This window comes from Prunus avium, chromosome 8 (assembly GCF_965620075.1).
Source record: "Prunus avium chromosome 8, drPruAviu1.hap1.1, whole genome shotgun sequence".
NCBI classification, from domain to species: domain Eukaryota; kingdom Viridiplantae; phylum Streptophyta; class Magnoliopsida; order Rosales; family Rosaceae; genus Prunus; species Prunus avium.
This window is the reverse complement of record NC_142291.1, coordinates 35,446,888-35,469,943: the sequence shown is the minus strand read 5'-3', so window position 1 is coordinate 35,469,943 and position 23,056 is coordinate 35,446,888. Positions and strand designations below refer to the sequence as shown.

At 37.8% G+C, this 23,056-nt stretch overlaps 8 protein-coding genes across 12 annotated transcripts; 5 read left to right on the top strand and 3 right to left on the bottom strand.

Annotated features, from left to right (window-relative positions):
- The first annotated feature begins 194 nt into the window (after positions 1–194).
- LOC110758839 (2Fe-2S ferredoxin-like superfamily protein) lies at positions 195–939 on the top strand. The gene has a single exon (XM_021960769.2). The coding sequence runs from the start codon at positions 270–272 to the stop codon at positions 759–761; it is 492 nt and encodes a 163-aa protein (XP_021816461.1). The 5' UTR covers positions 195–269; the 3' UTR covers positions 762–939.
- A 4,204-nt stretch (positions 940–5,143) lies between these two features.
- On the top strand, positions 5,144–6,228 carry AGD11 (ARF-GAP domain 11). The gene has a single exon (XM_021960725.2). The coding sequence runs from the start codon at positions 5,500–5,502 to the stop codon at positions 5,959–5,961; it is 462 nt and encodes a 153-aa protein (XP_021816417.1). The 5' UTR covers positions 5,144–5,499; the 3' UTR covers positions 5,962–6,228.
- A 135-nt stretch (positions 6,229–6,363) lies between these two features.
- On the top strand, positions 6,364–9,125 carry LOH1 (RNA-binding CRS1 / YhbY (CRM) domain protein). The gene is made up of 4 exons (XM_021960751.2): positions 6,364–6,966; positions 7,064–7,382; positions 7,574–7,981; positions 8,442–9,125. The coding sequence occupies exons 1-4, from the start codon at positions 6,884–6,886 to the stop codon at positions 8,988–8,990; spliced, it is 1,359 nt and encodes a 452-aa protein (XP_021816443.1). The 5' UTR covers positions 6,364–6,883; the 3' UTR covers positions 8,991–9,125.
- Positions 9,126–9,174: 49 nt separating this feature from the next.
- Positions 9,175–11,096, bottom strand: LOC110758826 (uncharacterized). 3 transcript variants are annotated; one of them, XM_021960753.2, is made up of 3 exons: positions 10,847–11,096; positions 9,994–10,678; positions 9,175–9,562 (listed from the first exon to the last, which is right to left on the bottom strand). In XM_021960753.2, exons 2-3 carry the CDS (start codon positions 10,552–10,554, stop codon positions 9,350–9,352), a joined length of 774 nt encoding a protein of 257 aa, XP_021816445.2. In that variant the 5' UTR covers positions 10,555–10,678; positions 10,847–11,096; the 3' UTR covers positions 9,175–9,349. The 3 variants fall into 3 exon arrangements, with proteins under 3 accessions (XP_021816445.2, XP_021816446.2, XP_021816447.2); XM_021960754.2 differs by having other exon boundaries at positions 9,994–10,673; XM_021960755.2 differs by having other exon boundaries at positions 9,994–10,608.
- LOC110758827 (protein FAR-RED ELONGATED HYPOCOTYL 3) lies at positions 11,087–13,507 on the top strand. The gene is made up of 3 exons (XM_021960756.2): positions 11,087–11,227; positions 12,002–12,384; positions 12,977–13,507. Exons 1-3 carry the CDS (start codon positions 11,170–11,172, stop codon positions 13,190–13,192), a joined length of 657 nt encoding a protein of 218 aa, XP_021816448.1. The 5' UTR covers positions 11,087–11,169; the 3' UTR covers positions 13,193–13,507.
- Positions 13,508–13,760: 253 nt separating this feature from the next.
- LOC110758801 (protein FAR1-RELATED SEQUENCE 5) lies at positions 13,761–15,933 on the bottom strand. 2 transcript variants are annotated; one of them, XM_021960722.2, is made up of 3 exons: positions 15,691–15,933; positions 14,588–15,006; positions 13,761–14,109 (listed from the first exon to the last, which is right to left on the bottom strand). In XM_021960722.2, coding segments are annotated over exons 1-3 (624 nt in total). In that variant the 5' UTR covers positions 15,692–15,933; the 3' UTR covers positions 13,761–13,905. The 2 variants fall into 2 exon arrangements, with proteins under 2 accessions (XP_021816414.1, XP_088101347.1); XM_088245221.1 differs by lacking the exon at positions 15,691–15,933 and having other exon boundaries at positions 14,588–15,022.
- A 501-nt stretch (positions 15,934–16,434) lies between these two features.
- LOC110758817 (Far-red impaired responsive (FAR1) family protein) lies at positions 16,435–19,051 on the top strand. Of its 2 annotated transcripts, none has more exons than XM_021960743.2 (3): positions 16,435–16,637; positions 17,280–17,731; positions 18,618–19,051. In XM_021960743.2, coding segments are annotated over exons 1-3 (654 nt in total). In that variant the 5' UTR covers positions 16,435–16,636; the 3' UTR covers positions 18,819–19,051. The 2 variants fall into 2 exon arrangements, with proteins under 2 accessions (XP_021816435.1, XP_088102192.1); XM_088246066.1 differs by having other exon boundaries at positions 16,490–16,641.
- Positions 19,052–20,601: 1,550 nt separating this feature from the next.
- On the bottom strand, positions 20,602–21,713 carry LOC110758818 (maternal effect embryo arrest protein). Its single transcript, XM_088246067.1, has 3 exons — positions 21,595–21,713; positions 21,470–21,548; positions 20,602–21,353 (listed from the first exon to the last, which is right to left on the bottom strand). The coding sequence occupies exons 2-3, from the start codon at positions 21,475–21,477 to the stop codon at positions 20,786–20,788; spliced, it is 576 nt and encodes a 191-aa protein (XP_088102193.1). The 5' UTR covers positions 21,478–21,548; positions 21,595–21,713; the 3' UTR covers positions 20,602–20,785.
- Positions 21,714–23,056: the final 1,343 nt, after the last annotated feature.

Sequence of the window (23,056 nt, the reverse complement as noted above, 5' to 3'; positions counted from 1 at the left end):
AAAATTCCAACTCTTGTTGTTTCTTCCTGAATTAAACAAGAAAAAGGTCCACTGGATTACATAAAAAGCAGTCATTTCTAATTTTTCTTTTAAAAAAAAATCTTTGGTATTAGGAATTAAAACATGCTTAATTTTTCTGTTTTTCTATTTTGTTGTTGGAGTTTCTATTTTTCCTTTTTTAAGTTTTTACAATAAGGCATTTTTCTTTCCAACCAAACAGGTCATCACAGTCGACAGCCAAAAGCGTCCCCAAACCTGAAACAAGCAAAATGGCGATGGCGAGCCTTCAGAGACTTCGCCACTCCCAAATCCACCACCGCCTGCCTTCTCTCTCCTTCATCTCCAGATCCTCCGCCTCCTCTGCATCCCCATCCCCATCCTCGCCCACCCACTCGGCCAAAGTCTCCGATCGAATTGTGAAGCTCTTCGCGATCGACGTCGACGGGCGCAAGCGCGAGGTGGTGGGCCTATCGGGCCACACTCTGCTCCGGGCCCTAGCCCAAGGCGGCCTGATCGACCCGGCCTCCCACCGGCTCGAGGATATCGACGCCTGCTCGGCCGAATGCGAGGTCAATATCGCGCAGGAATGGTTCGAAAAGCTCCCGCCACGGTCCTACGACGAAGAGTACGTGCTCAAGAGGAACTCTAGGGCTAGGGTTCTCAACAAGCACTCCAGGCTCGGATGCCAGGTCGTCCTCACTCCTGAGCTTCAAGGTATGGTCGTCGCTGTTCCCGAGCCCAAACCCTGGGACATCCCATAAGATTAGGGTCTTGAAAGACTAGGGCTTTATTCTGCTTTTGGATATAATAATGTGATTGTCTGGCTCTGGTGGAAATTTGGAACCAGTTTTTTATGTTGTGATGAAATGTTTTCGATTCTGTGTAAGAATTAAGAGAATTGTTGCTCAATTTCATGATTTGATTATTTTGAATTGTTTATTGTGATGTCTGCTGCAATCTGCATGTTTTTTTCTGTGTTGGTTTTATTGGTGACAATTGACAAAATGTAGGAGAAATGAAGAAAAGAATTGAGTTCCAGATTTGGGGTTTTCTAGAATGGGGGATATAAAAAATTGCTTGTAGTGTTTCTGAAGTAGGAGTAGCTTGAGGAAATAAAGTGTAGATTTTGACTTGAATTGAGTATGTTGTAGGCGCATCTTGAGGAAATAAACCGTAGATTTTGATTTGTATGGAGCTTGAATGTGGATCTTCTGTTTTGTAGCAACCATCATGTTTTAGTTTATGTGAGTGAAGAGTGTTAGTTACCACTGCAAATTGTGGAATTTTATGGAATGTAGCATGAAGTGAAAATGATGCAAGAATTGAACAAAGGAGGTTTGGAATTTTGAGTTTTACTTTAACAGTTATTAGTTACAGTAAGAATGATGGCAAGTTTGATACACTTGAATGATAGCTCAGTATTCATTTTCATGGGTGTGTTTGTTTTGTGAGCTGGTGATAGTAAATTAGTAATGAATCATAATGACTTTTGTGAACTTTAGATTAGTTTGCGTAAGAAACTAAGTAACAGATTGGTTTGTGCTCAAAGCCTGAGTTGATCTCAATGTTTTGGAGCTTCTTCTTCCTATTAACTCTTCTGATATGCACACACTATAGAGATGTGTGCCATAACATTCGGTTGGTTTGGTCCAACCCATACTTTTGCACTCGAGATGCTTTCTTCTATTCTAATGATTTCTTAGAACCTCTGGGTATTGAAGATATCAAAAGATGTCTCCGATCACTTTTCCAGCATGCTTGCTGGAAAGAATAAGGGATACTTACCTTGAGGAGTAGGAATACCATGAGAAGATCATGATAGGTGCTTCACATTTGGAGCTTTGGCTTAAAAATGCAGACTTTTGGAATTTTGGTTTCTTCTGTATGAAGTGACTAGAGCCCTTCAAGCACATATACCTTGCCTGCTATATGCCCCATATTTTGGCTTCTGTTTGAAATCTGACCATAGTAATACATTAAAATCATTTTAATAGTTTTACATGCAAAAAAAGGAAAATGAGATAGCCAACGGGGTGTGAGGATGATTGCTCCGGCTATGAGACTGCTGAATTGGAAATACTGGTGAAAGAAACGGAAATTGTATCTTTTGGATGGGTGCAAACTTGACATTCGAACCACTGAATTCATTTTTCCTTAGCTGCTTGTGGTTGATGGCTTGAAGAGAATTTATCATGATCATGATAATCGGCATCGTCCTTGACCCTCTTCCACTATCTTCTAAAATATTTGAGTGATTAATATCTTCTCCAATACCCATTAACGAAACGGGGACAGAAGAGGGCAGTGGTGAGTGACTAGTAAGGTGCCCTTCTTTTGCCATCTGAATTCTTCTGCTTCCTGAATCTTCATCATCATCATCAACAAAGAACTTAAAAGGAATTTTTGATTCAGAATTTAATGATCAATGTAAAACTCGTCAGCAGCTGATACTAAGTAAAGCTCAAAAAGTTTAATAGGGTACAAATTACAATCTGCGGTTCAGATTAGAGTTAGAAAAAGACCTCTCCATCTCTTCTCGCCCCATACGAATTTGATAAAAATAATCTCTTCACCAAATTGGCAAAGCACGTTGAATGAACAATTGACAGAACAGAAATACAAAATTTTCAATAATAAAAATAAAATGCACGTATTATACACATAATTTTCACATATTATTGAATAAAAATAACATATATTAAATAAATTATATTAAAATATTATATAGAGGCCCAACTTTTCAGTTTTGCTGAATAAAATTTTATAATAAATAGTATAGCCAGGCTGCTATACCTTTTAAACATAATATCTTAAGAGTATCGCCATTCGGCTATGCTATTGAATTCGCTTTTAAAAGGAGTATAGCCACTCGGCTATACTACGGTTTTTAAAAAAATCGTACATCCGCTCGGCTATACTGTTTTTGACACGTGGACGCCTAGGCGCTAGGCGGGCAGCTGTTTCTTTTTTAATCAATAGTTTAGCCGCGCAGCTATACTTATTTCGACACGTGGCGCCTAATCGCTAGGCGGGTACTTCTTTTTTATATATTTATAAATCGTATAGCCGCGCGGCTATACTACGATTTTTAAAAAAATAGTATAGCCGATCGGCTATACTGTTTTTGACACGCGGGCGCCTAGCCCCTAAGCGGGCCGGCTTGTTTTTTTTATAATCAATAGTATAGCCGCCCGGCTATAATTATTTTGACACATGGCGCCTAATTGCTAGCGGGTACTTTTTTTATATATATTTATAAATAGTAACTCGGCTATACCAGGGTCTTTTTAAAATTATTTATTTATTTATAAAAATAGCATTGTCACGCGTCTTTACAGGGGTTTTTCATTTTTTATTTAAATAAATAGCCGAATATATTTAAAGAGTATAGCCGCCCGGCTATACTATTTATTTAAAAAGAATAGTACCCCGACACCACACAAAACCCTAGTCTGCTAATTTTCTATATAAATACGAGAATGAATGGCATCTCAGTCATCTGAAGGTACCGCTAGCTGTGCCGCTTCTTCTTCTTGGCGCTTCAGCTTCCCATCCAAAATCTAAATCTTCTGTTTTTGTTTTTGAATTTTATCTTTTTTCTTAGCAAGTTCAGCTTCTTGACTGGGTGTTGATTCAAACGACCCAGCCAAATGAATTACAAATCTTGCAAAATTCAATTCGTCGGTAGCACTCGCCTGAATTTGACCTCCTCCTGATCCTTCAGGCCCTTTTACTACCGGCACATCCTTTTTCTCTAATTTCTTGTACCCTTTTGTTTTTGATTTATGATAGGTTTTGCAAAATAGGATATTATTTAGCTAGGGTTAAGCAAACGCACTCTGTCCCAAATCTTTTGATGTTTTGAGGCAATTTCTTCGTTTGCAATATTGATGGAATTCTAGTTTACTAGAATATCCAGCTACTCGCCCATCTGATCTTTTCATATTGATTGGTCTTATGGGCACATGGTTGGATTACATTCTGTGTTTTTCCATGCCATTGCAACCTATTTCCAGCTTTTGGGTCTTTCTTTTTTAAAGTTTTCAGACCCAGTGGTGCAAATTACTGGGTGCTTTTCTAAATTGTTCTTGCTTATAGAGCTAGCGAACCCAATGTTGAAGTTGAAGCTTTTCATACCCAAATGAAGGGACTGAATTGCAACTATTTTTTGGATGAAGCATTTTACAGTCTTTGAATTGAAGTTGTGAAAACATAAAACAAGGACAATAGAACAGCAAGGCAAATTACCAAGAGAGCATCTTAATCTTCAAATAGATTACACAATCAGAGTGAATGGGACAGATTACTTTAGTCCTTGTAATTTGCTGGTCTTACCACTGGAGTCCATTTAGGTTGAAACCCTAAGCCCCAAAATTGGGGCTGAAGTGAATGGGAAGAGCTCCAAATTGTGTTTTTGTCATACTTAACGAAATTCGGAGGAATTTGACAAAAATTAAAACGTGTTGTTGAATTGCTCGAAAATGAAACTACAAGTATAAAGTTGACAAAATTAAAACTACAAGTATCGAAGTGTTAAAACCGACAAACTATATGGTCCAAAAGTAATACGGGGCATGTATAATCTTATATCAAGCGTTTTTTCTAATTGGAATTACATACAAAACATAGTGTATAATCTGGTGTTAATTTATTTATAAACATGGTTATAAATGTAGGCAGAAAGTTCAAAATGATGTACTTGGCAAGTGGTTAAGAGCGACTTATTTATTTCAATAAAAACGGTTCAAATCATGAATGACGAGAAGTGGTTAGAAATGTGATATGTGACAAGAACATCCTCCCATCACTATGTTAGTAATCTGAACTCACTCATAAATTGAGTCTAAATTCTTACAATTATTATGAGTCTTAAACATCAAGCAACAAAAACGAAAAGGATAAGCAAGTTCTAGAAAATTATCCAACACTCGGATCTAATATTTTGGGCCCACCCAAACTTGGACTGCCCAAACTTGGGTCTTCAAGACCAAAAGCCAACTCCTAATTTGAGAAAATACGGCGCCGCTTTTAACGGTCGGATCAGAATTCGTGACCAATCCAATACGCGCAATGCCGCAAAAACGCGGGTTTACTTTGAAGCGGTTATGTTTTTCGGTACAAACCCGCGTTTTTCCACCAAACAACGAAAAAAATCCACAAAACCAACGCTCAAACGTGTTCGATGGTTTCTGGAACCCGGAGAGAAACTTTTTGACCCTTATCGTTTTTTCACCTCCATTTTCCTCAACAACTCCAAACAACTTCCACCACCCGTTGTCAGTTTAGTAAAAACCGACTTTCCCAACCACATCGCTTCAGGGTTTTCCATATCTCGTTGCAACCCTTCTTTCAAATCTCCACAATCTTCATCAAAGCCTCGAATTTTCCTTGAGAGCGTTACATTTGGTCATCTGGGTTTTGTTGCTGTTGCTCAATTGCTCAACCGCTGATCAGATTATACATTTTGGCAATTAGTTTCTCAATTTCTGAGAGTGTTTGATGGACAACAGGGCAGAGGTCAAACGAGTTTTTCAGATGTTTGATCGAAACGGAGACGGGAAGATCACCAAGAAGGAGCTCAGGGACTCGTTAGAGAACCTGGGGATCTACATCCCGGACAAGGACTTGATCCAGATTATAGAGAAAATAGACCTAAACGGGGATGGGTTCGTGGATATAGACGAATTCGGGGCGTTGTACCAGACGATCATGGAGGAGAGGGATGAAGAGGAGGACATGAGGGAAGCATTCAACGTGTTTGATCAAAATGGAGATGGGTTCATTACAGTGGATGAGTTGAGGTCAGTTTTGTCATCTTTGGGGCTGAAGCAGGGGAGGACATTGGAGGATTGCAAGATAATGATAAAGAAGGTGGATGTTGATGGAGATGGGAGGGTTAATTACAAGGAGTTTAAGCAGATGATGAAAGGTGGTGGATTTGCAGCTTTAGGTTCAACTTGATTTCATAAGAGCAGCCTATTTGTTTGTGTACTCTTTTGAAATCTCATGTTAAAAGAATGCAACATCCTTCGTTTCTTTGTGGGTTTTTACCATCATTTCTAGTTTTTTTTTTCTCCTTCGGGTGATTTTCATATTTTTAGTTAGTTTCTTTGTAATGTTTTGATATGATCAGAAATATATAGTAGGACGCCTTCAAGGGGGGACAAGTAATATCGTTGTATATATATATATTTTATCGTTGTGAAAGTTTTTAGTTTTTTTCTTTCAGAGATGATATCTGATTTACAAACTGTGAAATTGCATCAAGCTTAGAACATGTGTTTGCATTAACAGTTCAATCTCATGCCTCATCCTTCATCTCATGGTGCACACTATAGTTGTTAAAGTGATCGAAAGATGCGTGTACGGTTTTTAATTCAAGATTGAACTGATAATGTGCAATCGATATTTCACCAATGCTGACGACAATGATATCGACATATGGATTGCAAATCAACATTTTAATCTTTATAAATCAGACGTCTATGTACATAACCAAACTCAGGAAAGAGGAAAAAACAAAGGTTACGTTTTCCCTTTCTTCCAAGAAACCAAATGAATGAGGGGAACATTAGTATTACAGTTTTTCCTGTTTTGACAATATTAACCCTGTTACGGTTGGTAATCACAACAGGACAGCCAGGCCAACTTCGAAACGTCACCGTTTCCCGCTTACGCTGCTGCTTCTTCATCGTCCCAAACTGGGGTTCAATAGAAATAAGCCTGAAGAAGACGCACTTGAAGGAATTCAATTCAATTGAATTTTATCACTACTAAAAAGCTTCCAAACCCTCTGATTTTTTAAAGGGGCAAATTCGAAATGACCTAAAGTCGTGTTCTTTTGGATTCTCCAAAACAGGGAAGTGCGTGCAGCTCAGGCCCAATGCAGAAACTGGCGCGGACGAGCGTCTTCCGTTCACTGCGTCTTCTCAAGTCTCATAATCGGCTCAATATTGAGAAACCCAGGTACCCATCTTTCTCAAATCTCATAGAGCATGGAGCTTTTTGTGAAATATACATTGAGATAAATAGCATTTCCTATCACGACCTCACAGTGGAGTAGCTTGGGTGATGTTGTATGCAAGGTATTTGTTCAAAAGCCTGCTGTTGGGGACCTGGTTGGTATTACAAGGTTTCCATTGGAGGGCCATCGATGGGTTCATTCAGCTCCTTGTGTTAACGCAGAGCACAAAGCTGCGGAGCCATTGGGAAATTCGAAAGAAGGCACAGTTGCTAAGGACACTGGTAGTGCTACAGTGAAGAGGAAAAAGCTCAAGGGGAAAAGAGCAGTCGTTAGGTGGCTCAAGTTCTTCAGGTGGAAGAAGAAGAAGGATTATAAGAGAATGACTGCGGAGGAAAAAATTCTCCACAAGTTGAGAAAGGTAAAATTCTACACGCTAAAAATTGTATTGGGTTTTGATGTAAATGCCACTTTTTAATTACAGTTTTTGTTGTTTTTGTCGTATATTTCAACCCATTTTCCATGGCATAAGTAACCCAATTGGACACCAAGTGTTAGAGAATGCAGTCTTACGTTAGAGAGTTATGATAGTATGTGGTTGCTGTTTTGCAGGCTCAAAGGAAAGAGGAAAGGCTTGTTGAAGCTCTTAAGAAGATTGAGCCCTCGGAGACATCAGAGACAAACCATGATCCAGAAATATTGACACCAGAGGAACACTTCTTCTTTTTGAAGATGGGTCTCAAGTGCAAGAATTATGTGCCCGTTGGAAGACGGGGAATATACCAGGGTGTGATTCTGAACATGCACTTGCATTGGAAGAAACATCAAACTCTGCAAGTGGTGGTCAAGACATTCTCACCTGAGGAGGTTAAGGAGATTGCTTCTGAGCTGGCAAGATTAACCGGAGGGATTGTGCTCGGCATTCATGAAGAATACACAATAATTATGTACAGAGGGAAGAACTATTCTCAGCCACCGACAGAGATTATGTCACCTAGGGTCACTCTCTCTAGGAAGAAGGTTCTTCTCTGCTCTGTGTTTCTTAAATTTATTTCTTTTATGCATGGAAATTTAGAATTAACCGTCTGAATTTCTGACACTGCCTGTTAAGGGGTTATGCTTTTTAACTGCATATTTGAAATCAATTTTCCATACAGTAACTACCACACTTGCTCCTTTTGTAAAACATTTTAAATCAATGCATGATAAGTACGACAATGCTTCCTCATGCCCTGGAAACAATTTTTCCTTGTGAACTATGGTTGATCAGTTGCATTAGGCCTCCATTTTTTGGTACCTAAAGGACCTCATCAGTAAAGAAAGGGCATAAAAAGTATACAGAGATGTGCATGAATGCCATATGGTTAGACTTTTGACAGATGTTGGAATTAAAACTAGAGCCCCTGATCATATACTTGAAATTTTGTCCATCATTATTGGTTCTCATTTTTTCCCTTCTGTTCACTGCTCCCCTACACAGGCTTTGGATAAATCGAAGTATAAGGATGGCCTTCGAGCTGTAAGGAAATATATTCCAAAACTTGAACAGGATCTTGATTTGCTTCGAGCACAGGCTAAAAGGAACCCTGAAATTGAAACAGATGCTATTGAAGAAACCCAAGAAACTGACATTGATAGTGTAGACTCCAGGAGCTCCTCAAATTTCAAGCTGGAGCCTTCAGATAAGCTGAAAGAAATAATCGGTCGAAGCAAGGGAGGCTCTGAAGATGACCTTGTAACGGATTCAGAAATGCCTTCGGACTCCGAAGATTTATCAGATATTTTTGAGACTGACTCTGACAAGGAGACTGAGGAGAAGGCAGAGCGACCGTTGTATTTGGAAGAGTTTGAAAAGTTTCCGGTTGAAAGTGATGGAGAACCTGAAGATTTTGAGGATCACCTGCGTCAAATATCCATGGACTCAAAGAAGGCTAAATCAGTGAACGAAGATGCTGACTTGCCAAATTTTGATGAGGTTGATAGGATATTTCTGCGCGCTGCTTCACTTTTAAAGAAAAAAAGAAGATGAGACAACTGTAAATTGTTTATGATCACCATTCGATTGTCAGATACTTAGTTTCTAGTTAAATGTAATATTTGGTTGCTTTGGTGAATTTCTTTTGTGCTAAAATGGAGCCTTAAGAAGGGCCTATTGCTCCTAAAATGGAGCATCTTAAGGAAACCCAAAAATAAAATAAAAAACTGAGCAATGGTTACCTCTCATAAATGCTAAACAATTCAGATAACTGAAGCATAAATACTTGACAAAATGGACACCAATATCATCTGGTGTTTATCTAACTTGACATCCGATTGGCTGAGACAAATTAATGTTAAAATTAGTGGCATCTATATTAAGCCTCAAAAGGGGAAAATGTACAAATGGCATTATTGTTCTGAATCTACACATTGCTCATTCTCAAGTTCTCTTATGTTCCTTACTATATCTTGAACTCTTGTTGACAAGTGATCACTATGCTCTTGGATATCTTTCAAAAGCATACTTATTTGTTCCTGATAAGCTGCACATCGGCGTTTACATCGCTGTCTCTCATTGCTAAGTTCAATTGTAAGATCCCTAATTTTCTGATCCTTCTCATCCTGCAAGTAATAAGGGCAAACATACATGATCAAAATCAAATTAAATGGAACACAACGCATTAGGCTGGGAAGCATCGTCTCATCTTCTATGAAACAAATACGGGTCCATCCACAGCAGCAAGTTAATAAAAGCCAAGTAAAATGGCATTTCAAAAATTTCCTTCTATACTTCGACTATTTTATGAAATTGGATATGACAGAAAATTGCTTTAGCAGTCATACTTTTGAAATATTGTACACAACCTATTGTTACTCTGGGCTTTTATTTTGTTCTCGGAGCAGCATATATGTTATTGAATTCAAGCTTAGGCACTGCCTTAGATTTAGGTCATTAGTCAGAAAGGAAAATATTGCAGAATCTGTCCCCATTCAACTTAACTTCATAAATGCCACAAAACCTCCTATCTCATCATAGACGATTAGAAACATACCTCACGAATTAAGTTTTTCCCAAATCCTCGCCATGGAACTTTACTTGGAGCCATTAATTTGTGATTATGTTCTTTTACAAACTTGGTAACAACCCACTTCTCCCCATCTCTTAAAGCTACCCTCAGCATTGCAGCACAGCCTTCTCTGGTGACAGGTGGTGGAGGAAGAACTCTATCTTCCCTGCATACATATTTCTTATCCCGAAAACCCTCTCTGGAACAAACAAAATCTTGGCCAATAACCATGCTATTCATCCTCGAACGCCGGTTGTGATGAATCCTTACTGTGAACCCAGAATGCCTGCCATAAGCAATATAAAAGTCTCGAGCATCGTCTCTAGACTTGAACCCCATTCCAATGTATGGCTCTACAGCATTGCCCATCAAGGGCAAGCTTGCATTAGGATGTTGTATGATCTTATCAACTTCAAGTGAGCATAAATCAATGTCCTTTGGAAGCTCATCATAATCAATCAATAAATGCTCATCACAGCTTTCAAATTCCAGACACCTTTCGCTCTCATCCGAATCGAATGATATATTGTTAGCCTTGCTTTCCATTGTTCCTTGTACAACAGAATAATTCACACAACCTCTACATTCATCACAACAGACCTGCCAGCAACAAGGCCACCAAAACTACTCCATTTTGTAGTTTCTTTTCAAGAAAACTACCCAATCTAGTCTTATATTACGAAAACAAATACACCGACGAAGTATATATCAGAAAAATGAAAACCCAGATAAAATCATTCGGAAAAATTGGAACTTTTTTTAAAATCCCATCCCATTCTAATCTCAATTTGGAAACCAAGAACGCATGAAAAATATAAACCGCAAGAGAAATCCATACCTGACATAAGATTCTCAACAAATTGCGCGGTGAGAAGCACCAAAATTCAATCTTTACCACTTCTCATTCATTTTCTATGGAAACAAACGGAAAAAGTTAGTCCAATACAGCGTAGAATTGTAGTGTCCACTTATGAGAGTTGGGCTTGGACTGCACAAGTTAGTCCAATACAGAGCCACAGTTACAAAACGACTAGTACAATGATGTCGTTTGGGTGCCATACGACGTTGGCTTTTGAGTAATTCTTTGATATTGGATGCGGGTGATGTGTGCAGTGAAGGCGGAAGCTGTGAGCTTTGCTGAAACCATTTGTGAAACGTAAAATGGAGAACGGAAGACCAAGACCTTGGCTTGATTTGCTAAGTAACGACCCGAAACCCAGTAAGTACACTGCTAGCTTTCTTCCGTCAAGTAAATTCGTATTGGTTTTTTCTTCCATACGGTGGCCAAAATTCATGTTGCCTTGTTTGTGTTCGGTTGCAGAGAATTCTGAAAGAAATTTCAATCTTGTCATATAGAAATCTGTTCTGGGTTTTACCTTTTTTGGTCTTGGAGTGTACAGAAACTTCTGAAACCCCCAAACAAAAGTGAACCAAAAGCTCTTTAAAATCGAAAGATGTGAACTTTTTAACTCGATTATGGTTATAAAAAAATAAAAAAAAATTTAACAAAACCTCTTTTTTGGCTGTGTATTGATTGGGTGTAGAGGAGACTTTGTGTGACTTATTTTTTTAGTGACCTGATGCTCAGAGAGAAAGAAAGAGATCAGAAACATTGTGCTGGAACGATTGTCTGTAATATGTTAGCCATGAGCTTGGCTTCAATTTCTGTGATTACAATGTTTAGGAACCTTCGTAGTGATTCCAACCTCACCTGATGTATATGAACTTCAAATACAACAATAAAACAAATTCTTTCAGACTTCTCAAAAACTTTTTTCTACTATAAGTATTTAGTTTTCAGCAGTGTGGTTCATGAGGAAGAATGAATTTTGGCATTCAAAAAAAGCATATAAGTCTTCACTGTAGGAGGAAAATCAATAGATGCAATTTTCTAGTATGTTGAGAGAGAGAGAGAGAGAGAGAGAGAGAGAGATTATGTTTGTCGAATATAATAGATTGTGGTGATGTGTGATACTGAATTTGAATGTGACAGCTGGAGCACCTGAAACTTCTGCCGAAAGGGACTTGAATGCAGTTGCAGAACCATATGTTGGTATGGAATTTGACTCTGAAGATGCTGCCAAGGATTTTTATAGTGAATATGCAAGGCATGTAGGGTTCATCATGCGTATAGATCAGTGTCGGCGATCAGATGTTGACAAGAGAATTCTTTCCCGTAGGCTCTCCTGCAATAAGCAAGGGCGTTATGTAAAACCTAGAGATCAAGTCCGGCCAGTTCGGAGACCACGACCTAGCACAAGAGAAGGGTGTAAAGCAATGATGCTGGTCAAAGTTAATAAATCTGGAAAATGGGTTGTTACAAGAGTTGTTAAGGACCATACTCATCCGCTTATAGTTTCTTCTGGGATTTCTATGGTAAGTGTATCTAATCTATTTTCAAGAAAAAGTAACCATTACTGTAAACTTTTATGTGAAGTTTTGAGTTAGTTCTCGTTACTCTACGCTCGTTACTCTCATGGAACTTCTAAAGCAGGAGGAGAAACATGATTGATTGAACTTTGCTTATTTACTGTGGTGCTGAAACGAAAATTTCAAAATATCAAAATCATGGTTTATGTACTTTTTAATCAGGCTAAGTGCTTTAGATTCCTCATCCCTGCTATAAGTATCATGGTTGCCGTCAATGTAATTCACTAGCTGCTCTAGAAACGAGGCCCCTGAGGTTTTCAAGGAGAAGCAAATTTTACAGGCCAACTTTTCCATGCAATGGAGTTTCACAGACCTAGTTTTCGACGGTCCTGGGAATTGGATCATAATTGATCAGGATAGGAGTATTTTTCTTTCTGTTTTACTTCTAAGATGATGAATCTCTTGACTTTAGTGTTATTTCTGCTATTAGGAAATAGAGTTTGACAAAGGATCTAAAAGTGCACATAGGTACGTGATTGTGAAACTGCATTTGCCTTTAACCTCAGAATCTGATTTGTTTTCAAATATACATTCTTAGGATGAAAGGGATATGAAGATTGAGCAACTCACTATGGAGCTGGAGCGTGAAGATCAGTTATGTGAACTATATCATGGGCTACTACTTACATTGCTGGATAATGTTGAGGAGCAAACAGAACTGATATCCATGAAAGTTAGCGGAATCGTTAACGATGTAAGAGAATTTGAGACTGAAGTTGAAAGACTTCCACAAAATGAACTGGACGACAATTAAAGAAAGAAGTATGGCTCTGTGCATATTAGTGGTATGAGGATGGATTCAACTAATGTTTCTCCTTTTGAGAGTATTTTGACAGATTAACATACAGTATAGATGAGTGAGCTTGGCCCATTTATACCACAAGCAATCTCAGAAAATGTCTTGAATTGAACATGAATAATTTAGTGAACGGAATACCTATAAGGCAAACAATTGCTTTGCCCTCCCACTGGCCAGGGTGGCCCTTTTGGCCTTGTTCCTACACTTATTTTTAATTTACTAATGATTTCTTTTCTTTTCAATCCAGAAATCGATATTTCCATTCGAAAATATATATTTTCTAGTGTTAATTTTAATTTAGCACCCTGAACTTACACCCTTAAGCCTATTAGTATTGAACTGAAATTAATCCTACTTTCTAATTCAACATCACTGCAATATTAACAATCATGTGGTGAAAAAGGAATTGTTGAATCCCTCTTATTGCAGATACTGAGAGTATTATACTGAAGCTGCAATTATGATAAAAGAGTCATGAACCTTTCGTTTAATCTAATGAAACGATTAAAGTTTGAGGTCAACCTAAGAAAAAAAGGACTTTTCTATTTGTGAAAAAAAGGACTTTTCTATCTGTCATAAAAGAGACTAATTCTAATAAAAACTGTACATTCTTGGATGGAGCTGAATGCGAATAAGTGGCAAATAAATCCTAGTGTTAACTTGCAAGGCTATCTACGACGAGAATGTTTTTGCACTTCAGATTCAACTTTTCTCACATTGTCAACTATAACTTGTATCTTTTCCGACAGTTCTTCCGTTTCTGCTTCAACGTTATTCATAAAACTGAGAAGTTTTTCTCTATAACCTGCACATAGTTGATCTTGACGCTCCAACTCCATCATAAGTTCCTCAATTTTCCTATCCTTATCACCCTGCAATTATCAATAAGCAAATAACTCATCTGCGGAAACTGAGCTAATTCAAAGTATATCACACCTATTAAAAATTAATAATCGTAAGCGAAACCAAAAAAAAATCACAAAGTTTTGATATCCCACTTTTAGGTTTCAACTGTTGAATTCAAGGCTTTAGTTGGGAAAGGGCTTCCTAAACTATACTTGCTTGGTCATGAGACCACTTTCACATAATTCTAAAGTTTATTCGTGAACGTCATTCCTGAACATCACTAGAAATCTTCCAAACTCATTCTCCTTTTTCTGCTTGAAACTTGTTCAATCAGTAGTTCATTCAACAACTTATGATACACCTTAATATGAGGGAACCAGGCTTTGATGTGGCAAAGAAGGGGCAAAAATCAAAAGCGAAAAACAATGATCTTGAAAATTCAATGAGATGTGATGAATAAAGGAGAAGATTGTTGAAGCAGTTAAATATTTTAAATAAGCTCACCGCTGTGCTAAAACCACTGGCAGTAACAACCAGAGGATGATTATGATCCTGTACAAATCTTGTAACAACCCATTTTCCAGATTTTTCCATCTTCACCAAGATTGTTGCATTGCAACCCTCTCGTGCACTAGGTCTAGGCTTTTTCTCAGGTCCAAATTTCCCCTTCTGGTTAGGAGAAAACCCTTGTTTGTTACACCCAAGCCGACGGGCAAGAGTTCTCCCATCAATGCCTGATCGACGACGCTGCATAACACGAACAACAAATCCGACCTGTCTGGCATAATCAGTATAGTATTTCCTGGCGGCATCTTCAGAATCGAATTCCATACCCACATAAGGTTCCGGAATTGGACCTTCTGAAGCAACTATTGCCATTTCAACAGACTCATCTACCGCCCCGGCTTCCCTTTCCAAATCCACTGTCATAAATCATGTAATAGAATCCATAAACATCTTTACGGGTGTATTATATACGTAATTTGTTATTAAAACGAATGTAACACACTTAATACTCCATAAAGATCTCAATTGAACTAAAGAAATCTACACACCACATTACTTTCAAACAATATCATGAAATTACTTTTCTAATACTTGGGTCATTTTCTCATGGGGATTTTTCGTCATACTAAAAGGAGAAGTACTAGTTTAACTCAAAAGGTAAAGCCTTCATGAAATTGGACCAATAACCCAATGTTTAATATCCAGAAGAAAAATTCTTGGACCAATAGCCCAAAACAATACAAATAAACAAACTCCAAAACACAAATTTGAGCAACAAGCTGCAATTTCCAAAAATAGTTCTAGAATGCTCAGTTGAATGTTATCTATGAAATAACCAGAGATCTGAGAATCTAAAAACAATGTTTTTTCCACTTTCCCACACTTTATCGTCAATGAATAGATTGCATGACCTATATTTCTCAGAAAAATTAAACAACTTTGCAAGCATTTTCGAGTAGTTAGAAGCATTTGGAGGGAACAAGAGGTAAGAATATATAGATTGGTTATAATTATAAATAAAATAAAATAAAAAATTGAAGGAAAAAAATTGGAGTTGAAAGACTGGTAGAGTGGGAGAGAGAGAAAAGAAAGAAACTTACTTTAATTAAAAAATAATCGAAGTGCTTCGGACTGATATCGGAAGCTGAAGATCTTCTTCTGGCTTTCATGGACTGATCGAGACGAAGATAGAGACTGCTCAAATGTAAGTGAGTAGTGAAATCGATTTCTTTTCTTCTTTTATTTTATTTTTATTTTATTGTTTTGGCCTTAGAATTTCTTACACACACAGCTATGTTATGTTGTGGGATTCGAACCTGAGATCTCTTATTTGCAAATCAAAGTCCTACCCGTTGGCTATTTCGGCATTTTTAGGTGGTGTGGGCTATATAGTTTTAGGAGGTTCTGAAATGGGCTGGGCTCACAGTATTTTTTTTAATTTAAATTTTTTGAAGAAAACAATATTTTAAATTATTTTTAATGTTCAGCAAGGTAAAAATGGATTAGGTCAGTTGGTTGAGGCAGTAAATTCGTCTTCTTTCCTTGCATCCAAGTTTGAATCTCCTTCCTTGTTTTTATCAAATAAAAAAATATCCGGAGATATAAACAAACTTGATAACACAATAGATATCCCGCCTTAATCAACTAGCCTAACTCATATTTACCGGTTTATGTAGATGATAATTGATAAAAGAGGGGCTTCTATTTTTGTCAAATAGAAAGGCTATTTAACTTTTATTTTTAACACAAAGGATATAGATAATTATTAGAAAGAATAAAAAAAATTAAGAAAAGAAAAACAGTAATCCGTACAGAAGGACCCTGTTCTTCGCCGTAGAGGATCATTATTCTCTATCTGCCTGCCACACCCCTCTGGTCTTTGAGCTCCGAGACCTCTCTGAAACGTTTCAACCGCCACCTCCTAAGAAAGAACAGGGAAAAAGGAACGACCTTTTGTCTCGCTCTCTCTCTCTCTCTCTCTCTCTCTCTCTCTCTCTATTGTGGAAGCTAAGCAAACTACTGGGTCAGGATCTCTCTCTTAAAACAAGTGAGTGAGTCCTTTTCTTTTAGCACTTCTCTTAATTTGTCTAAACATTCATTAATCTGCACTTGGTTTAAAGCTTAGATTCTTTTGTTTTCCATTTTTGAATTTCCACTCTCTTTGGCTGCTGAGAAATGATTTAAAACGATGAGTTAAAAGTTGGGCAACTTAAAATTCAGCAACCCCAATTTTAGCTTGCTTGTCACATTTCCAGTCTGATATGACTTCTCTCTTGTCTTTTCTGAGCAGCCAAATAGAACCAAACTATGTACCCAGCATTCAAAACATGTTCAGTTCAATTTCTTTGACAATTGATTTTGAGCTTATTTTTGTATAAAGTCGAATTCTTTATAAATGAGCTTGCTTTGGAATAATTTGTTTGCTGTTTCATGTGGTTGGATTAGATATAGTTGTGGTATTCAACAGATGTCATTTGACTTGTTACATTCGTAAAATGAATTTCCGTGGAAGTAGTTCCTGAAAATTCAGAAACTAGTTTACTCGTTTCTGTAACATTATAATGTGAGACTTTACACGATTAATTATGCATTGAACTAGCTTTGGTATAAGAGTACATTTTCACCCTCAAAGTCTCTGTCTTGCTTGAGTTCCCGAAAATTGAACCTTAGAACGATGTCTATTTGGCAGTGGATGAACAATCTTCTATGAGCAAGGATGAGGATGTGATAGAGGGTTCCAATGGAAAAGATGCAGTCACATCTGAGGGGAATTCAGATATGGAACCATATGTGGGTATGGAGTTCGAATCCGAAGAGGCTGCCAAAGTGTTCTATGACGCATATGCAACACACTTGGGGTTCATCATGCGTGTTGATGCCTTCCGAAGATCCATGCGTGATGGTAAGGTAGTTTGGCGTAGGCTTGTGTGTAATAAAGAGGGATTTCGTAAGACAAGACCCAAAAGAAGTGAGAATAGGAAGCCTCGAGCAATCACCAGAGAAGGGTGTAAAGCAATGATAGTGGTAAAGAAAGAAAAATCGGGAAAATGGATAGTAACAAGATTTGTAAAGGAGCATAACCATCCACTGGTGGTTACACCTGCAAATGGTCGTCGCACTGTGCTTCTATCTCAAACACCAGTGAGTACTCGATAAGATTTCTCTCATTCAAATTCTATTTGTCTATGTCGCCTTATTTTATCTAATCTGCATTTGTGAGTTGCTGAACTGTAGTTTACAGATTTATTTGGTGACATTTGAGATGCATTGTGATTTGTGTGGCTTAAGTTAGTGGATTATCTAGTATCTGTGATGTTACCCTATAGATTTGGAAGTGCATCAGATGTTCTAGTATCTAAAGAACCTGAGATTTGCTGCAGTCTGTTGCCTGGAAGTGGTTTGGAGTTCTTACAAGTTGGAAAGTTACTTTTGTGATGTGTCTTACATGATATTAGTAATTCTGGTTAATTGGATGAAGTTAGCAGTTGCCTCTTGCTTAAAAAGGTTACTCTATGTTGTAGTTTCAATTGTTTCATTGTTCTAAGTTTATAGTTCAGATACTAGACAACTCATGCTTCTTCACCCCCAAATTGTTAAAATCAATTTTGATATTCAATCTAAAACTTAAACTTACTCAAGTAATTATAAACAAATATATAAAGAAATAGCTCCCCACTCAACTCTAGTAGTAACCTTTATTAGAATTTGTACAGGTCCCTTCATGTGCCATATTTGCTTCTCTAATCCGTTTCTGTGATCTATTATAGTAGGTGTCTGTATTCTGGTCAGTTCAAGTTTATAATTGTATCCTTTGGTATTGTGCTCTAGTTTATAATGGTTGAAGCAAGCACTTTATATAGTTGATCACTTCTTGGTAAAGCCATCTAGCAGATACTTGATGTATGTTTATGACGGCATGGGAAGAGTTCTTTGCATTCTGTTACCATAATATTTTCACTGACAATCAATGTTTACCATGCATTGTCTGTTTGCTTTCTTATTTTTTCTTCCTGTGGGTATGTTCCAGGACGAAAAAGATGTGAAAATTCGGGAGTTGATGGCTGAGTTACAACGTGAGCGGAAGAGATCTGCAGCCTATCAAGAACAACTTGATATGGTTTTGAGAGAGATGGAAGAACATTCAAATCACCTCTCAAGAAACATTGACGGTATAGTCCAAAGCGTGAAAGAAATTGAATCGAAGAGGGTGGCACCCTCAAACAGTTAAAGGCTGTTCTATTTGTTCAGCTGACCATTTTTGTACAATTCCTTTCACGTGCTGTTGCTTGTATTCAGGACTGTAAATCTCAGTTTTAGGTTGAGCATAGACTGAATAACCCTGTAGTTTATCCTTTTCTTTATTTTCTGAATTAGCCTGTAGTTGTAAAAATAGCATACCTATAATTAGCAAGATGTTCTAACTCTGTAAACTAGTGTTCCCCGCTTGTTTTTCTTCAGTTTCATTTGGTATAACGTGTTACTTTCACTCGTTTTCGCCATCCCATCATTATGCGCTACCAGAAGGAGAGCTCCATCCCATCATTATGCGCTTCCAGAAGGAGAGCTCGGAGGTGTTAATTTCTAATATGACCCCAAAATTATGAACAACATTTGATTGTATCAAGTATTGTTCATGATTTTGGGGAATTTGTGTTTCGGATATGTAGGGGCTGGCCAGCCTGGACCCATCAAGTTGCAATATCTGAGCTTGCAAATCCCATTTTGCTAATCCTTGGATTTACGTGAAAACAACTTGTTTCTTTGCTTATAGGTTTTGTGCCTCTAAAGCGTAACGGCTTCTTCCAAGTTATATGCTTTGGTCCCAGAAAAGACACGGCGGGAATGGAGGAACAGTATCATTTGTATACTCTCCATAACTGAGTTTCCATCCAAAAGCCACACAAGCCCAAGTTGGAAAATTTCAGAGAGATCAATTTACACCTACTCCTGTTTTTCTTTTCTGTCTCAATAAACCAGCTGGTGCTTGCCAAAGTGTATTTTCATGGCCATTATCAATCACCATTTGGTCGGGCCGCTGGGGGCTTTCAATACACAAGCCGAAGTTGGAAAATTTCAGAGATCAATTTACACCTACTCCTGTTTTTCTTTTCTGTCTCAATCAACCAGCTGGTGCTTGCCAAAGTGTATTTTAATGGCTATTATCAATCACCATTTGGTGGGGGCCCTGGGGGCTTTCAATACACTTCTATTCCAGAAAGCTAAGAGGATGAGCTCATCTAGCTGCGAAAAACTTGAATCTCAAGAGGTTAGCATTGTTTTGCTATCTCCATCCAATCATGTTTCACCATGTGTAATCCTTATCACACGTTGCAAAACGTAATTGGATGATATAGCAAAACAGTACTATCCCCGTAAATGAAAGTTTTTCTCCTTCTAGTTGGCTCTGATCACTGATGTGGTCAAAAGAAGGGAGACGGGGAAAGGACTTGAAAATAGAAAATGAGATCAGAATATGCTCTTCTTCTTTTTTCCTTTTTTTAATGAGGCTCATCAAGTCTCAAGTCACGCACGAGTTATGTGGAGACAAAGCAAACTATTGACCAGGGGACGCCATGAGACCCTGGTTCGAGTCCAATGTTGGTAGAAACGTTAAGGAAACAAAAAATAAGGGTCTCAAATGCAACTAAAACCAATATCATATGTAAACCAAAAAAACCTCCTTTCTGCAACAGAAATCCAACTTAATAACGCCACTCTCCCGAGATTAAGTCATCTTTTTTTTGGCTTGAAAATCAGAATGCAGGGCAGAGCAGACAGTGAAAAACCAAGCACAAACGAACACAGAAAGAAACAGACACCAAAAACCACAAAAGGGCAGGAAAATCATGTGATGGTGTCTGACAAACTTAAACAACATTGCATCAGCAGCTAATTTGAGTGAAATTGCAGCTTCTGCCAGCCAACATTAACCAAGCAATCCTAGAAACTGACCATAACCCAGATATCCAATCCAACCAACATTAATCAGCTGAGTACTCAAAAGAAGCAGCTAAAAGTTACCATCTTTTGCAGATTTCTCTTCCAACCAAAACAGAGGTTTCAAACAAAGGCCAGTCAAAACCGTCTCTTGTAAACAAAATGAGACAAAACAAAGACCAATTGACAAAACCCAGAGAGGCAAATATACAAAATATGATACTGAACAAGAAACATATATATAAAATTGGGCTTCAGCTAATGAAGAAAAGCATAGACAGCAGTGGAAATATAGACCAAAAGAGCTGTGGAAACCAAAACGACAAGAGCCACAACAGAATGCACAGCAGATTTGCTTCCACAAGACAACATCCCTAACCTGATCTGAATCACATCCACCATTGACAGCATCAAAAACACACAGCCCATCACCGACCCGAAAGCCGAACCCATCATCCCAAATCTCAAGACTTTGAGATTGATGTGGGCCCGGAAGGCCTCGTCGACATCCTTGCTGTTGAGCAAGTTGATTGCCAGCTTGAGGCCCTGCGCCACCAGAGAAGAGAAGAGGAAGAAGCTGAAGGAGACAACCTCGAAGACCAGGAGCTTCTTGGCCACGTCGATTCCGGCGTCGCAGGCTGTCTTGCCCTCGAGGCTTCTCTGTCCTGGTGTTGTCAGAGACAGACCCACGAAGACTGCGATGGTGAAGAGTGAGTTGACGTTGACCAGGCCGTCCAGAGCCGTGACGTGGACGCTTGTGGTGGATGAAGATGACATCACTCTCCGGCCGTCTTGGGTGTAACACTCTTTTGGGTAGTCATCAGATCTGGAAATTAGGAGAAGAAACAACAAAAGATGATCAATTTTTCAGCTTAGAGGTTAATTTGCAGATGAAAGCTTGAAATTGAAATGAGAGAGAGAGAGAGAGATTGTGTGCTATACTCATCCATGGCTTTGAAATTGTAATGTTGCTTGTTGGGTTTATGAATTTCCTTTTATTTTGTTGCTCTGTTGTTGCTTGTTGGGTTTATGAATTTCCTTTTATTTTGTTGCTCTGTTGTTGCTTGCAGGGTTTTATGTTGGTTCTTGGGAGAGAGAAGGAAAGAAGAGGGAAGGGCCCAAGGGAAGATGCTTTGCTTTTGTTGCCTTTATTGTAAGTTTGTGTTGCACCTTTTGGGTTGGGTTTTAAGTTTTTTGACATTTTGGTTGGGTGAGAGAGAGATGAAAGCATTGGAAAAGGGTGGGGTTTGTTTCAATTATTTTTTTTCTTTTTTAAAGCATCAATTTCCTTGACCTATAAAGTTGATGCAGACGTTCAAGAAAGAAATAGTCATGGCCACGTGATTGACAAAATTCTTGCCTATTAATGGGATTATAAAAGCTCGGAGAAATGTTTTATCAATAGTGTGCAGTAAGTTAAATGTTTATGGATATTGTTAAATTATGATTCTAAATTATTAATCATGTTAATTTTCATTTGTAACTTACGACAAAAAAGATCGATAAAATAACATCATCCTACTATTGATATCGGCATTGTTCTTGTTGTAATAGAAACATTGTATATGCCTATTTTACCAAAAACATTAGAGAAATATGGTTAGGAACTTCAAAATAGGTTATTAGTTGGATTTCATCTAATATACCAAAAAAATTGTTCACAAAAGTAAAATGACTGGAAATAAGAACACATACCCTTTTCCCAGGTGAAAATATTGCAAAGGATTAGGCCTTAAGGCACCGGTGGAACACAAAAAAAAAAACTTCTAAATTTACAGAAGCCAGGAGGACGCTTTGCTTCATGCGACAAAGATTGACTTATAGCTTCGCTAGGTAGCATCCATTACAGTGATTCTTGAATGATATTATTATAGGATCAACTGAATAACAGACCAAGTTATTTTCAATGATGAATCGACAGCAGGGGCTGCGTGCGAAGCTTAATTCCACTTTAGATGATTATAATTCTAGTTTAGAAAACACTTCCAAGTATTTTTATAACTCATAAGCACTTTTAGACTCTCTCTTTTTTCCAAATAATGTCAAAAAGCACTTTTGGTTATCTAGAGGCAATTCCAAGCATCACCTCTAATGCAGTTATGCTAGATCATAAGACCATAGTGCTCTCATTGTGACATCTTTGACAATTAGGAATCATTTTAACCTAGTTGATTCTCACGAACTATCAAGCTGTACAAGGAAGGAACTGTAAAAAACAATAACTATTATGAAACAGAAAAAGAGATATGCTATAAATAACACTGTTATAGTTTCTCTTCATCCTCAACTTCAATCTCTTTTACATTCTCAGTTAACCATGTTTGGTTTAATGCCAATTCTCACAGTGAAGCTTGTTGGTAAAATATAAAGATAATTACTATTTTTACAGAATTTCGAAAATAAAATTTCACTATAAATTCAAAATAAATATAAGAAAATTATGAATACTTTACAAATGATCGAGTCTAGAACTTGGTTCTATCTCCTTAAGACGAAATTACCTCCTCACAGGTGCTTTTAAGATTTGCC

Coding starts and splice junctions, on each gene's coding strand:
- AGD11 (XM_021960725.2), top strand. CDS start 5,500: ATGGACAACAGGGCAGAGGTCAAACGAGTTTTTCAGATGTTTGATCGA.
- LOC110758827 (XM_021960756.2), top strand. CDS start 11,170: ATGGAGAACGGAAGACCAAGACCTTGGCTTGATTTGCTAAGTAACGAC. Junction 11,228..12,001: donor AAGTAACGACCCGAAACCCA/GTAAGTACACTG, acceptor TGAATGTGACAG/CTGGAGCACCTGAAACTTCT. Junction 12,385..12,976: donor TTTCTTCTGGGATTTCTATG/GTAAGTGTATCT, acceptor ATACATTCTTAG/GATGAAAGGGATATGAAGAT.
- LOC110758817 (XM_021960743.2), top strand. Junction 17,732..18,617: donor TGCTTCTATCTCAAACACCA/GTGAGTACTCGA, acceptor GGTATGTTCCAG/GACGAAAAAGATGTGAAAAT.
- LOH1 (XM_021960751.2), top strand. CDS start 6,884: ATGCAGAAACTGGCGCGGACGAGCGTCTTCCGTTCACTGCGTCTTCTC. Junction 6,967..7,063: donor CTCAATATTGAGAAACCCAG/GTACCCATCTTT, acceptor ACAGTGGAGTAG/CTTGGGTGATGTTGTATGCA. Junction 7,383..7,573: donor TTCTCCACAAGTTGAGAAAG/GTAAAATTCTAC, acceptor GCTGTTTTGCAG/GCTCAAAGGAAAGAGGAAAG.
- LOC110758839 (XM_021960769.2), top strand. CDS start 270: ATGGCGATGGCGAGCCTTCAGAGACTTCGCCACTCCCAAATCCACCAC.
- LOC110758801 (XM_088245221.1), bottom strand. CDS start 15,013: ATGACAGTGGATTTGGAAAGGGAAGCCGGGGCGGTAGATGAGTCTGTT. Junction 14,110..14,587: donor CCAGTGGTTTTAGCACAGCG/GTGAGCTTATTT, acceptor TGATAATTGCAG/GGTGATAAGGATAGGAAAAT.
- LOC110758826 (XM_021960753.2), bottom strand. CDS start 10,554: ATGGAAAGCAAGGCTAACAATATATCATTCGATTCGGATGAGAGCGAA. Junction 9,563..9,993: donor GGAAAAACTTAATTCGTGAG/GTATGTTTCTAA, acceptor TATTACTTGCAG/GATGAGAAGGATCAGAAAAT.